Source organism: Falco punctatus, assembly GCF_963210335.1.
Source record: "Falco punctatus genome assembly, chromosome: 6".
NCBI lineage: Eukaryota > Metazoa > Chordata > Aves > Falconiformes > Falconidae > Falco > Falco punctatus.
This window is the reverse complement of record NC_137585.1, coordinates 69003106-69018204: the sequence shown is the minus strand read 5'-3', so window position 1 is coordinate 69018204 and position 15099 is coordinate 69003106. Positions and strand designations below refer to the sequence as shown.

At 51.0% G+C, this 15099-nt stretch overlaps 1 protein-coding gene and 1 long non-coding RNA gene across 8 annotated transcripts in view; one reads left to right on the top strand and one right to left on the bottom strand.

Moving 5' to 3' along the window:
• BEND7 (BEN domain containing 7) overlaps positions 1-2293 on the top strand; it is a 61975-nt gene extending 59682 nt beyond the window's left edge. For both annotated transcript variants that reach the window (XM_080391721.1, XM_080391720.1), the window contains one exon: positions 354-2293. In XM_080391721.1, coding sequence (XP_080247847.1) covers positions 354-415 — 62 coding nt within the window. In that variant the 3' untranslated portion in view covers positions 416-2293. The remainder of the gene's footprint in view (positions 1-353) is intronic.
• LOC308065628 overlaps positions 1240-15099 on the bottom strand; it is a 20329-nt gene continuing 6469 nt past the window's right edge. For all 6 annotated transcript variants that reach the window (XR_013928851.1, XR_013928852.1, XR_013928853.1 and 3 more), the window contains one exon: positions 1240-15027. This is a non-coding gene — a long non-coding RNA (uncharacterized lncRNA). The remainder of the gene's footprint in view (positions 15028-15099) is intronic.

Genomic DNA, 15099 nt, shown 5'->3' with positions numbered 1-15099 from the left:
GGTGAGCATCACAGTGTAGTTTGTGCCTAAGTCAAATGCAGCTCTTTACATCTGAAGTGGGGTGCACTGTATGTTGTGTGAAAAACTTTGCTGGCAAATTTTAAAAAAAATTACTTAATTTGCTTTTCTTTATCCAGTTGAGCTCTACTGTAAATGGAGTTTTGCAGCCACTGCCTGCACACACATCAGCAGTTCAGCCTCATCACAAAAAAGTTAGAATGGAAATATGTAATTTCCATTGTTTTAATTGTTTTGGGTTGGTTTGGGGTTGTTTGGGGTTTTTTTTTTGCAGGTTACTGATTTCTTAAATGTTTGTATTTTTGAACTGATTTCTTCAAACTGTCTTCCTTCAGGTAACCTTTTTGACACCACAACAGATCATCTGATAGACACAAACCTAGATTTTTCATCTTGAATTTCACATTCTGCATCAGCGTTCTGAGCGGATAGAAACTTCTTCTCCCTTGAATCATTTTCCCACAAGATCGGTGCAAGAACTTCAGTGTACTGCAAGACATGGACATTCATACAGTTTTCCCTTCAACTTTATGTTGTTTCATGTATTTTCCATGTAACCTCAAATAACGAAACCACCAGATTGCTTCACTGTTCTTCATCTTAATTAAAGATGATTTCCCTCTGTATTCAATGCATTATTTAATTTGCAGGGTATCCACTCTGAAGACATTTTCTTGCGTTTGTTTTTCTTCCATGATTGTATTTTTCCACGTGATTGTATGCTTTCCAGCAGTGTTTCATCTTGAGCCACGCAGAGGTGAATATGCACAGCTGGGTGACCCGCCCTGTCCCCGGGGACCTTGGTGGCATTTCTCTCCATCACAAACCCCAGGGGCTCGATGAGCATTTGACTCGGTGAAGCTCTTTGTTTCTGCAGACCCACTTTTCCTTTTGTGGCTGCTGTGTACCAATGCCTGGTCATGCACAGCTGGATTTAGCAGGAAATAAAGCAGGATTCCTCCCAGCAGTGCCCGGTTTCCTAATTATAGCAAGGAGAAGCCATTCCTCAAACAATTTCCCCTACGTGCTCCTATTGGGATGGCTCTGGAGCATCTTTCTAGTGCAGATTGCTGGAGGTGGTCATTCTCCACTCACTTCCCCCTGCAGCCTGCCCTACCACCTCAATCTCAAAACCTATTAGTTTGCTGATTTCCAGGAGGAGGGTCTGCACACTGTGATTTTTCAACCACTGTCCTTGGTGAAAATATTCACCTATTTAAAAAAAAACAAAACTCACTTTTTCACTGGCCCTCTATTGATATCTCAGCAGTTAAGATGAGTGAATCGATCAAGAAATTGCACTACCCTCTTAGACGTTGAAAGGGTCGGTCCTTTCAGGTCAGGGCTAAGGTAAAATTGTACGTGGCCCTCCATGCAAACCTTTACTTCTGCACCTTTCATCAGCACTAAATTCACTTTAAAAATGGCGTGAAAAAATCTAGAAGGTCTTACCTACAACATCTATCGATCACCAGGTAGTCTGAGCATCTTTCTGCAATTCGACAGAGAGCTTGCTAGAGCCATTACCATTATGTTTCCTTTCCCTCTGTATATTTTAGGTGATTTGTTTGTTTTTTAAACTATTTGGCCTTTTGAGTGTCTCAACAGAAGTGCTATTACAGAGTGGGATGGCTTTCAAAATAGTTGATCTCTTTTTTTAAACAGTCCTAAAGCCTGTTTCTCAGATGTTGCCGAATGCCCACCAGTAAGACTAAAGCCAGCAGGAGCGGTTTGTTCTCTCGGCACCTGAGAACCAGGCTCCCAGCCTTTCCCCACCCACCTGCCATGGACTTTTGGGAATGACCGTTTTCTCTCTGAAACTGTGGAATAGATCGAATGTGCACTGCAAACCTTAAATTTTGAGTCTTTCCTTCCTTTGTGGCTTGGGGTCCCCTGCACTGGGCAGGGGGCACTGGTCCGTCGTGTACGTATCGTAACCCTTCAGCAATGGAATCAGCATTTTGTAAATTCAGAAGATTGCATTTGTGTTTACTTACTGTGACTGCTGTTCAGAATTTCTTCAGAAATCTTTTTATAGTGTTTATTAGAGAGAAAAAAAAATCATTCCATATTTAGGTAAAAATGTCTCAATCTTCTGTATATATGTTTTATTAATATGTAAATATTTAGATATTTTTAAATTACTATGTTCTTAATAAAGCGACAAGGGACTAGTTGTGAAATGGTGTATAACATTGTGTTGTGTTATCGATCTCTGGGAAACTCTCTTTGTCAGTTCAGAAAAGAAAACCTACAATAAATAACTTTAATTGCATGTGTGTTCCTGTGTTCTGTGCTGGGCTCCCCCACTTCAGAGGACTTACCTAGCCGTTAGTGGACTACGTAGAGAAATGTATAGGAAGACCCCAAAACTTACCACCATGATACCATTTTTCTGGCTGTCTCAGATGGAAACCATGCTGCCTGCCAATCACGACAATGTCTATATCCAATCACATAATAACTCTTGAGTATTAAGTGCTGATATGCTTGAAGACTAATTTTAATTGAATTAGGTGCCTTTATAATCTACACTTAAAAGGTTAAGCTCTGCTTCTATGGAAACAACACACAGGAAGGACAAACCAATACGCGTAATTTGGAGTAGCTGCAAAGATATATGCTTGGTAATTTATTATCACATCCTCATCAAATGTTGTTTAGCCTTAGAAAGTATTTCCTGCACAAACACGTTCATGGTAATCTTCCATCAATTACAAGGAGCCAGTGAAGTAAGCGAATGGCTCGCCACACCTTTTCTGCTTTATATAAGGAGGGATAGGGACAGATAAATAGCCAGTAAGAAGTCTAGCAAGAGTTGCCTTTACACTTGGGTGGCTGCGCAGATCAGCTAAAGCCAGGTGCACGTCTTGCAGCCGTGTGTCATGGTGAGTCAGCACGGGCCCCCTCCTCTGGGGGCCACTGAACAGCTAACTCAGGTCACAGAAGAGTTTGGGTGGGAAGGGACCTTAAAGACCGTCTGGTTCCACCCCTTTGCCACAGGCAGGGTCACCTCCCACCAGCCCAGGCTGCTCCCAGCCCCGTCCAGCCTGGCCTTGAGCACCCCCAGGGATGGGGCACCCACAGCTGCTCTGGGCAGCCTCTGCCAGCGCCTCACCACCCTCATAAATATTTTTTTTTTCCTAATGTCCACCTAAACCTACCCTCCTTCAGTTTAAAACTGTTGCCTCTTGTCCTGTCACTGCAGGCCCCAGTCGAAAGTCTCTCTTTCTTGTAGGCCCCTTGTAAGAATTGAAAGGCTGCAGTAAGGTCTCCCCGGAGCCTTCTCTGCTCCGGGCTGAACCACCCCAGCTCTCCCAGCCTGGCCTCACAGCAGAGGGGCTCCAGCCCCCTGAGCATCTCCACGGCCTCCTCTGGGCTCACCCCAACAGGTCCGTGTCCTTTTGACGTTGGGGACCCCAGAGCTGGACGCAGCGCTGCAGGGGGGTCTCACAAGAACTGAGCAGAGGGCAGAATCCCCTCCCTCGCCCTGCTGCCCACGCTGCTGGTGATGCAGCCCAGGGCACAGCTGGCTTTCTGGGCTGTGAGCACACGTTGCTGGGCCATGTACAGCTTTTCATCCATACATAACTAATCATGGAATTATTTATACAGAAAAAGACCATTGAGTCCAACCGTTACCCTGGTACTGCCAAGCCCACCACTAACCCATGTCCCCAAGCACTGCATCTACACATTTTTTAAATACCCCCAGGGATGGTGACGTCATCCCCTTCCCGGGCAGCCTGTGCCAGGGCTCGGCCACCCTTTCCATGAAGGAATTTCCCCTCACACCCACCTAAACCTCCCCCAGCACAACGTGAGGCCGGTTCCCCGTGTCCTGGCGCTTGTTCCCTGGGAGCAGAGACCGACCCCCCCTGCCTACAGCCCCTGCCAGGCAGCTGTAGGGAGCCACCAGGTGCCCCTGAGCCCCCCCTCTCCAGGCTGACCCCCCCAGCTCCCCCCGCCGCCCCCCCCAGCCCCTGCCCCAGCCCCTGCCCCAGCCCCTGCCCGGCTCTGGACACGCTCCAGCCCCTCTGCGTCCCCCCTGCCCTGAGGGGCCCGACCCTGAGCCCAGGCCCCGAGGGGCGGCCGCACCGGTGCCCAGCACAGGGGTGTCCTGGTTTTGACTGGGATACAGATACTTTTCTTCCCAGTGGTTGGTACATGCTGTGTTTTGGAGTTAGTGCACTAAAACACCCTGATGTTTGCTGGGTAATGTTTATACCAACTCAAGGGCTTTCCAGTTGCTCAGGCCTTGCCAGCGATAGGGCTGGAGGGGCACCAGAAGCCAGAAGGAGACACAGCCAGGACAGCTGACCCCAACTGGCCAGAGGGATATTCCATACCTTGTGACATCATGCCCAGTGTATAAACTGGGGAGAGCTGGCTGGGGGCCGCTGGTCACTGCTCAACGTTTAGCTGGGCATCAGTCAGTGGCTGGTGAGCAGCTGTGTTGTGCATCGCTTGGGGGTTTTTTAGTGTTTGGGTTTTTTTCTTGAGTTTTATTTCTCTTTACCTCCCATTCCATTACAATTTTTATTATTAGTAGAGTAGTAGTATTATATTGTACTTTATTTCAGTTATTAAACTGGGGTTTTTTTCTATTTTTTTAATGTATTATTTGAGCTCACAGATTTTACCTTTTTCTGATTCTCCTCCCCATCCCACCAAGGCAGGCGGGGAGCAAGCGGCTGTGTGGCGCTTAGCTGCCGGCTGGGGTTACACCACGACAAGGGTGATGATCACTGCCCTGGTCCTGCTGGCCACACTATTGCTGATGCAAGCCAGGATGCTGTTGGCCTTCTTGGCCACCTGTCCTTCCCTGCAGGGCTGCTTTCAAGCCCTTCATCCCACAGCCTGCAGTGGCATCGGGAGTTGCCACGACCCGGGCACAGGACCATGCACTTGGCCTTGTTGAGCTCCATGGGGTTCATGGGCGCACTCCTTCAACCTGCCAAGGTCAACAGCCAGCGCCAGCGCCCTCCACATGCCCACAAACTGGCTTCAGATCTGAATGCAACTCATCACTCTCACAATTAGGGAACTTCCAGCTTGACGGAACAAATCTATCTTTCGCTGAACAACAAGTGTTTTCAATCAGCTGCTCTGCGCTGTCACCCCCAAAAGTGTGCCTTTGTTTGGCTTGGTTTATTTAGGCAGGGCGCAGGTTAATACACTGCTACTTGTAACTTTAAGTGGAATGCCCAGTGAACACCCATCTTTAAGATACAATCAGGCGCCAGAAATGCTGCTGTGTGCCGGCTCCACCAGGCACTAAACCTCCTCTGTGCTGCAAAGCCACCAGCAAGCACTGCTGCCAGGTTGTCATTTCACCTATTGAAATGGCTTTGGGATGGAGCAAGTGTGTGGCCGCACCCACGTGTGGGCTTCAGCCAAAGTCCAGCAACCCCGCCAGGCTGTTCGGCCAGCACGTCCCTCTGTCCTGTGTACAGGGCACCAGAGATTAATCCTTTGGGTGAAAAAAAAAACTTCTGAAGCTTAAAAGGAAAAAGGATATCCTCCTGGTAACATGAAAGGAAACTGGAGCCTGGGCTTTATAAAAAATGCATTAATTGCAAGACAAGAAGAAAGTAATCTCAAGTGCCTGTGACATGTGGGTTTAGAAATGGCTGGCTGAGTCTCTTGGGGGAAACACATGCTGTCACATTGGAGTGGTTTGGGGATGGGTGGTCCTGATGCAGCCACCCCTCCTGGAGAGAAACCTCCCCCAAAAAAACAACCCTCTGCTGAGGTCATGATGCCGCCTTGCTGGGAAGCTGTCTCTCCTTCACTGGGGAAGGGAGGGAGCATGGTCCTAGGAAAAACCCATGGGGCCATGTCCTCCTAGAGAGACAGATGTAGCCAGGATTTTGCAAGACTTTTCAAAAACACACCCTTCTGCATGTTCTCCCCTAAAGCTAAAGTAGCAAAATGCTTTGTAGGGGGTGCCCTTCTCCCTCTGCTGGCTCTCCCACTGCTTGAGCATCCCCACAGCCGGGCTAAGGCAAGCACCTTCACCCCTTCCCACCATGCTGTCATCACAGAGAGGCACAAGAAGGGTTTGTACAAGTAGGTCAGGTATGATTTCTTTTCCACCAAATGCTAATAAAAGCTACCGATGTGAAACCTATAACATTATGTGTATAAATAATTTAGCTCCAGTGAGTAAACATTGATTCTGGGCTTTAAAAAAAATGAAATAATTCCATCAGCTTTTTCCCCTCCCCTCCATGCATGCGTTGTTATGCCCAACTGCTAATGGGGGCAGAAAATAGCTAATACTTGGGGAAATTGGAAATCAGGGAGACACAACCCTTGCGTTTCTGTGCTGGCTCCTTCCTCCACCCAGATCCTCAGAGGTACAGAGGAATCAGGATGAGCGAGGCAGCTAATTAGGAACAAAGATGTAATTCTGGCTTGTAATTGCAAGTAACCGTTGACCTGAGGGATGGTGGTAAGAGGAGAAGAGGCTGCGTTTTGTGACCCGCGTTTTCCCCTTTGCTCCTCTCGCTCCCTCAGGCAGATGGAGGCACCAGGCTTGCCCTGCGTAGCATCCCCTGCAAGGTGTCCAAGCCCACCTTAAGCTGACCTTGTGGTTCTCCAGCCCTGGAAGACCTCACTGCAACAGAGAAAGGAAGGTAACTGCCAAATACCAACAGCATCCTTGGAGAGCAAATTCAGCCATCAAGAGTGGCTGCAAGGGGTGAGTGAGGCCCTGTGACTGGAAACATTGGGCCAAGGCCAAGAAGGAGCCACTTTGGCTCACCCTTGCCCCATGAGACCCTCTGGAGGGACCTTTCTTGAGGATTAAGAACTGCTGTGGCGGATTGCTCACTGTTAACTGGACCCTGGGCCCCAAAGTTGCCAAACTGGTCCATAATCTTTCCTGAAGGTCTGGGGAGATGAATGGTCCACTGATGGCAGTTCTTTCAAGCAGCTTGTCCCAGCATATCTTTCCATTAAGGTGTTCACAACGCTGTGATTGCCCCTGAAGCAACCAACTGGCATGCCCAGCAAGAGCCATCATGGGTGGCAGGACCATGGTGGGCCATGGCTCCTGCTGGAGCCTGGCTGTGGGGCCAGCTTGGGGTGGCAACCACCACTGTGGCCAGGGATGTTCCCTGGCCGTGTCCATCACCAGCATGCCTGGAAGAAATGTCATCTTCAGGTGATGCCTGGATTGGTCAGTGTGGATGGAAAAGGCCAACCCGTGCAGCTCTGGCACCCACTGACACTCAGGTGGCCTCAAGGACCTTCCCTGCCCTGGGATGGTTCAGCAAAACATCGTATAGACAGCACAGGCACACACTGGGAGGTAGCCCTGCACTCAAGGAAATCAGTCCAGGGGATTTCAAAAAAACCCTCAGACCTCATTGGCAGCAACTCTCGCAGCCTCACAGCATCCCTGCTCCGCTTTCACCCGTGCCCAGCACTGCCTCAGAGGCACCAGGGGAAAGCAAGTGTGGGCGGGAGAGGGACATTCATGTGTCAGGACACTGTGAACCCATGCCAGCTCCCTGACGAGTTGTCATGAAGTTAGCACAGAGGGATCTGGACAGGAACCAGCATGTGGCTATTGCTGTTACTGAGGCTTAGAGAAAGCAAAGATTAATGTAATCATTTAATCCTGAGAGATTTCAGGATTCACCGACTGTATCGCATGTCTCCATTCACTGTGGCACAGGGGACGTATGTTAACTGCTCTGCTCTTGGCTGGAACTCTGCTCCCTTCTCATTTCCCTTTCTCTGAGCTCCTGCACAAGCCCTCAGTACCCAATGCTCCCCACTGCCACATCCCTGCCTCCTGCCGCTGTGGGCAGCGGTGGTGGGTCCTGCCCGCAGCATCCGACCCGCTTTTCACCTGATGAGAAAGCTAATCCCATCCACCCTTGGCTTTCTTGACTTTTTTCCTGGTGGTGGTTTGGTCCCCAAAGCCCACTGACCTCCACCTCCACAAAGCACATATTGCTTTGCCTGATGTTGGCCCAGCACCAGTGGGGTGTCCACTTCCTACCACTTCATCCACCCCACCCCTTACTGGGCTGATGCTGTGAGGAGAACTGAGGTGGCCAGACTGGTCTGGGCACCCTGCAGGGAATTAGAAACATCCTTTGCCTGCATAAAATTTGCCCAACCATCATGGTCTGGCCAGGCAACAGGACAGCATTGGTGACACCTGATGACTTTGCAGCACATTTGTCCTCTCTGTCTTGCTGGTCCAGGGTGCCACACGTGATCCAGCACCATGGAGGGGATGCTATTGCCCTTCACTCCGTCCCCTGGAGCTAAAACACGGGCAGAGGCTGGTGAGCAGTCCACATCCCTCCTGAATACTCAGGTGCTGCCAGATGCCAAGGAAGGGAGCCAGGGCACGGCAGCTGATATGTTGCATCGCACAGAGACAGAGTTTTGGGTGCTGCTGCAAGACCTCCTCCATTTCCTGGCTCCTCTGCTCATCAGGGCATCACCTTCTCAGCTTCATCACCTGGAGTGCATAAAGTATGCCAAACGCCAGTGCATTAACATAGATTTTTCATTTAACATTTATTACAGCAATGATCTCCTGCACGGTTCCTCCACTGCCCTTCACTGATCATCCCCTGTCCCTCATTTAATGTCCCCTTGGGGAAGCCTTAGAGCAGCGGAGACTCCTGCCTCAGCCACAAGTCACCCACATGCAGGCTCACAGCACCCATCCTGGTGGAGTGGCATCCCTGGGGTCTCCATCCAACCCTGTGGCCAGGGCCAAGCAGTGGGGACCTGCTCCTTCTCCAGGCTGGCTAGCCTCTCCCTTGGGTTTTGTTTCCATCTCCCACTCTGCAGCCACATTCTCCCTTTCCCCATCCTTTCCCGCAGCAGAGGGGATGCCCCTTTGGGATGGCAGGGAAAAGCCCAGGCTGAAGCTGTACCTGCAGGTGTGATGGGCATGTGGTGAGGATGATGGAGACCTGCTTGCCCTGTCTGTGACACCCCTGTCCTCCAGTGGAGCTGCAGGCGGAAGCAGGAGGTGCTGCCAATGGTGCAGCAAGGCCACAGCCACAGACCTCATCCAAGGCTGCTGGGCTTTCCATGCAAGCCAGCCCTCACTTTAATGAATAGAAGTGGATGCTTTCTCCAGAATAAAATCTCTTATGGCTGGGGATTGCTTTTGGAGAGCTTCTGGTACCTCCACTTGCTGCTGTTCAGCTGGGAAGCCCAGCTTCATAGGCAAGGTTCATGCCCTTCCTGCTGTGTGCCAAACTATTGCACTTCTTCTCGCAGTAGGCAGAAAACAAACCAGCTCAATCGGGGGAACACGAGGGCTCTAGAGGAGGGACTTTGCTTGGAGGAGGACATTGCCAAGGTCCCAGCTTGCAGCTTTGCTGCTTGGCAGCATCCCAGGTTAGCTCCAGCCCTGGTGTAGATGGAGGTGTGTGGGGAGGATGGAGACCTGCAGATCTGCTGCCCCATCTTCCCAAGGGCACATGCCTCTCCTGTATGCCCCATGCTGGGCTCTGCATTAACATTCATAAAGTTTCACGTGACAGGCACATCTTTTTCATGAGCAGAAAGGTCATCAGCTTCACTAGCACAGTCAGGGCCAGGGCATGGAATCACAGACCAGTTTAGGTTGGAAGAGACCTTCTAGTCCAACCCCCTGCCAGGGGCAGGGACACCTTCCACTAGATCGGGTTGCTCCAAGCCCTGTCCAACCTCCCTTGAACATTTCCAATGATGTGGTAGCCACAACTTCTCTGGGCAAGTGGTTCCAGTGCCTCACCATTTCTTCCTTATGTCCAGCCTAAACCTACCCTCCTTCAGTTTAAAACTTGCTGTTGCTCCTTGTCCTGACACACAGGCCCCAATAAGAGTCTCTTTTCCTCATAATCCCCCTTTATATATCGAAAGGCTGCAATAAGTTCTCCCTGGAGTCTTCTCCAGGCTGAACAACCCCAGTTTTTCCAGCCTGTCCTCACAGGGGAGGTGCTCCAGACTCACCATTGACGTGGCCTCCGTTGGACCCGCTCCAATAGCTCCATGTCATTCCTGTGCTTACTCCAGAGCTGGATGCAGCACTGCAGGGGGGTCTCAGGAGAGTGGAGCAGAGGGGGAGTATCACCCCCCTTGCCCTGCTGCCCACACTGCTGGTGATGCAGCTCAGGGCATGGTTGGCTTTCTGGGCTGCGAGCACACATTGCCAGCTCATGCCCAGCTTGTCATCCACCCACCCATCCCTCCATCCATCCATTCATCCCCAAGTCCTTCTCTGCAGGGCTGCTCTCAATCCTTTCATCCACCACTTTGCACTGAAACTGAGGGTTGCCCTGACTCAGGCGCGGGACCCTGCACGTGGCCTTGTTGAACTTCAGGAGGTTCACATGGGCCCACTCCTTCAGCCTGCCAAGGTCCCTCTGGATAGCATCCCTTCACTCTAGCAAATCAACTGCACTGCCCAGCTTGGTGCCATCTGCAGCCTTGGTGAGGGTGCGCTAGAAGCCACTGACTATGTCATTGATAAAGATATTAAATAGCACTGGTTCCAGCATGAATCCCTAAGGGACACCTCTCGTTATGGATTTCCACTTGGACATTGAAATGTTGACTGCAACTCTTTGGACATGGCCATCCAGCCAACTCCTTAATCATCTAATAGCCCATCCATCAAACCCGTATCTTTCCAATTTAGAGGCAAAAGTGTTGGGAGGTGACTGTACCAAAGGCTTTACAGGAGCTCTGAACCCCATCACTGCTGTTTGTAGGTCATACAGGATCTAACATTGTTTGAGGAGTAGCAGCCTGTCTTGCCCAGGTTCTTAGCCCTGTCATGGGGCCAGAGATGCTCTTAAACACTGCACCCCACTTTGTGTTGGGTCTAGGAATGCTGTGGGACCTAGACCTCTTCTCCTGACCCCACAAATCATGCGTTGGTAGATGCATGCAGCTTGCTGACACAGCGATGTGCCCAGCTGCCACCTGCCCAAGAGGCTCAGACCCAGCAAAACCCAATCTTTGCCCCCAGAGCCAGGACTCGGAGGCTCCGTCCCCGGGCGTGCAAACCACCTGTTTCATGCTGCAAGTGATGCTCACGAAATCGTGAGGCAGGACGCTGCTGGGCCGACCTTGAACAGTTCTCACATCTTTCCGTCCTCCTCCATCCTTGTCTGCACGGGGGTGGTAGGGGTGGTGGGGAAGATGAACCCACCCACCCCGCGCACAAACTACTCTGCTTTCGTCCATCACAAGCCCCTCTGCGGTGCGAAGGTTAATGCACAGGCAGCACCTTGCCCTTCCAGAGGAGCTTGGCTGGCGAACCCCAGATCTCTTCCTCCAGAAACAAATTGCTCTTCAACTATTGCCATCTTGTGGCGTCTGTGACCCGTTACTTGTTCCTTTTATCTGTTAATGGTGTTGGTGAGAATCAGCAATATACACAGGCAATTTTAAAATGAAATGTAAATGAATCAGAAATGCCTACGGAGGAGCCATTAGCATAAATCCAATCAAAGGGCTTTGTTTAACTTGTTAAAAATGACTAAATATTTAGTGAGTGTGGGTGTGTGAGGTGATTCTTGCTCACATGCAGGAAGTTTTAGAAGCAAAACCAACGCTGATATCTTAAATGGCTGAACTTAAAAGCAATTTTCTACCCCGAACTCTGCCTCCTCTGTCTATAACTCACTGGAATGTTGTTGCCTGTTCAAGGACATGACCTTTACAATAGTATCTTTGCTTTTAACAGCGGTTGACCCACTCAACAAGGATATTTGGACTCTATATCGTGAGCGTTGCAGGGGTCCCCTGGCAGCGGGGAGTCCCTTGGAGCAAACCCTGCCCACCCCAGTCATGCCAATGGTCCCCCCGGGTGGGATGGCAGGGGTGCAACCCAAGATGGCACCACCACCTGTGCAGGACCACCCTGACCTGCCCATGTTATGCACCACCAAGATTACCTTGAGCACAATAGACTAGATATAAGGAAGAAATTCTTTATAATGAGGGTGGCAAGGCACTGGCAGAGGTTGCCCAGAGAGGTGGTAGATGCCCCATCCCTGGAAACATTCAAGGCCAGGTTGGACGGGGCTCTGAGCAACCTGGTCTAGTTGAAGATGTCTCTGCTCACTGCAGGGGGCTTGGGCTAGATGAGCTTTAAAGGTCCCTGCCAACCCAAAGGATTCAATGATGCTATGAGCAAGAACCATTCCAGTGCCTATAGTCTTTGTCCAAACTGGTAAGACTGGGTTGGGTCCACTGCTTTGTTCCTGGCGCTGCCTGCTGAGTGGCAGCAGGTGCACGTGAGGCTGGTGTTTGGTGGCAGTTCAAGTGGCATGAGCAGACCTGCCAGCAGCCCCCCGTGTTTCTCTGCTGCAGTCCACCCGTCCTGCATCCACTCCTCACCCCCTGATGGTCACAGCGGCTGTTGCAGAGCCACCTAAATTAAACCAACCCCCCAAAAAAGGGTGGGAAACCCATTTTTTTGGAACCCACATCTATTCACTGACCCATCAGTTATACCATAGACATATGGATAGTGCTAAAAATATTAGTCATAGCAATGTTTGGCTCTACAGCTTGGATTAAATCAAATAACTGAGTTAAAAACAACACTCAGTCTTGGCTCTGCAGTGATGCCTTGGACTCCACAGGCATCACTTGAGCAAGTGGTGGATGGGGCTTGGGGAAACGCTTTGCATTTGGGAAGAGCTGCTCCTTCCTGCTGGTTCGCTCCCTGGTGCGGAGTTGCATTGGGGCAGGTGTTAATTGCCTTTCTGGAAATCAAAGCAGCCAGCGCTGGGGGGGTGTTTGCTGGTTTTTGCTTTGCTGCTTTCCCCCCAGCACTGCCCATCAGCTGGCTCTGCTTTCCCATCTGCACAGGAAAATACTTCACTCAGAGGGACCTCGCTACCCCAGGACCCCCATGCTGCCCTGAGCATTCACCCCTTTCCACGGGCTTATCCCGCTGCCCGAGCGTGAGGTCTTGCAAAGGCAGATGCTGCCATGGAGAGTTTACTTAATTCCAATCCTGGGCACAAATCCTGGGAAAATATTCTTGGAATTGGCTGCAGTGGGGGGTATGTGTGTGTGTGCTGTGCTGGGCAGTGGCATGCAGACAATGGGAATGAAATGGAGAAACGGGAAGATGTAACAGTATGATCATTGCTCCCCCTGTGTGTTTCGGTGGTTCCTTTTTTGTTTTAAATGCTGGAAAAAAGCCTTTTGTCACAGCAATCCCCACTACCACCGGGTGTGCCTGCTCGGTGCAGGGCTGAATTTGGGGGTGCAGAGGCTGCAGGGAGCCCCAATACCCTTCTCCACCCATCCCCATGTCCCAGCATGGTGGGAGGTCCAGCCTCACTGGAGGGGTCTCACCTTCTGGCAGCTCCACTGATCACCCCCATGAAACAGCCTTTGCACCTCTTGCTGCATGTAAATCAGGGGCTTTCCAGGAGTTTCTTGGGGAAGTTGCTACCTGGGACCTCAGCTCAGCAAACCTTGCTTCCCCCCAGCCAGCTGGACTGGATGCAAGAGAGATGTTTAGGTTCCTCCTCTGCTGTGAAGCTGTTATGGCAACACACTCACATTCAGCCAACCACCAAGCCTCTGCTAAGAGGTTTGGGTTTGGTTTATTTTTGCTTTTCCAAAGGGAAAAATACATCACTGCACAGTAGCAATCCCCACGGAGACCAGCGGTTGCATCAAGCACACGTGGCTTCTTCCAGGGCACCTCACCCACAGCCCTGAGTGCACTTTGCTGACGTTACACCTATTCCCCAGAGGAGGAATTGGGTATGTAAACCACTTTTCCCCATTTGCTCAAGTTTTGGGTGCCCGGTTGGCACAATCCCAGGGCAGGATTCAGCTCTGCTTCAGCAACCAACAATTCAGGTGTGTTTAATGGATCCTAATTAGATGCTCATCTAACGGATACTTCTGGGGCAGAAGAGGGCACAGAGGTAGGGACAGACCAGGAGGGCTGCCTGTCACCCTACGGAGAAGAAAGGGAAGCGGGGGGCAGCAGCACCCCCTCCAGCTCCCACCCTGCTGGTTTCCAGCAGGTGAAGCAGGAAGGTTGATGAGGTCGTTTTGCTCCTTGCTGCAGCCACCTGTTTGCCCTGGGAGGTGTTCACTGCTTTGCTTGTGTGTCCAACTAGCCTCAGCTCAGCACCAACAAGTGTCAGGCACCTCAGAAATCAACACCCCCAAAGCAAGATGGGGTCCAAGCTGGGGCCATTCAGCCTGTCAGTGGCAGATGAGAGGAGCACATCCCACCTTCATCTTGATGAGACTTGACAGTCTCCTCTGGATGAAGCCCCATCCCCTCTGCATCAGTCCTGCTGGAAGGTCTGAGAAGTCTTTTAAACTGAAGTAGGTTTAGGTTGGACATAAGGAATAAATTGTTTATTATTAGGGTGGTGAGGCACTGGCCTAGGCTGCCCAGAGCAGCTGTGGCTGCCCCATCCCTGGGGGTGCTCAAGGCCAGGCTGGACGGGGCTTGGAGCAAAATGGTCTAGCAGAAGGTGTCTCTGCCCATGGCAGGGGGGTTGGAACTAGGTGAACTTTAAAGGTCCTTTCCAACCCAAACCAGTCTGTGATTCTACAATATGGTTTAAACAGCACATTTGCCTTCTGCTGTGCCCCACGAGTCCACCTAAACTCCTACCCATCAGTGCCAACCCCCCATAGCTACTGGGTAGGGCTGACAGCAGTGGGAGGCAGAAAGATCTTGGATGGAGAGTAAGAAGACTCCTTGCCAAAGAAAGTATCTGAAGCAGGTGGTTTCAGCTCAGAGGAACTCAATTTATATTCCCAAACGACACACCGGGAGCTGCTCACAACTCCATCAACAAGCACAATGCAGGCGAGGCAGATGTTTCAGCAAGTGCCAGCAGCTGGAATAGGACTGCTGGCTCAGCTCAGCTGCACCCATCACTCTAGACGGTAATTTGGGAAGTCAGTGGCGGAGGCTCATCCCACAGCAGCCTGTATCGGGTGGCTGGAGGTCTGGCTGGCAGGATCGCACGGCCCTTTCTGAAACAAAGCGGGGCAGTGGCGCATGAAGCCAGGCAGGAGGTAAGGCTCCTGGATTATTTATAGGCTCAA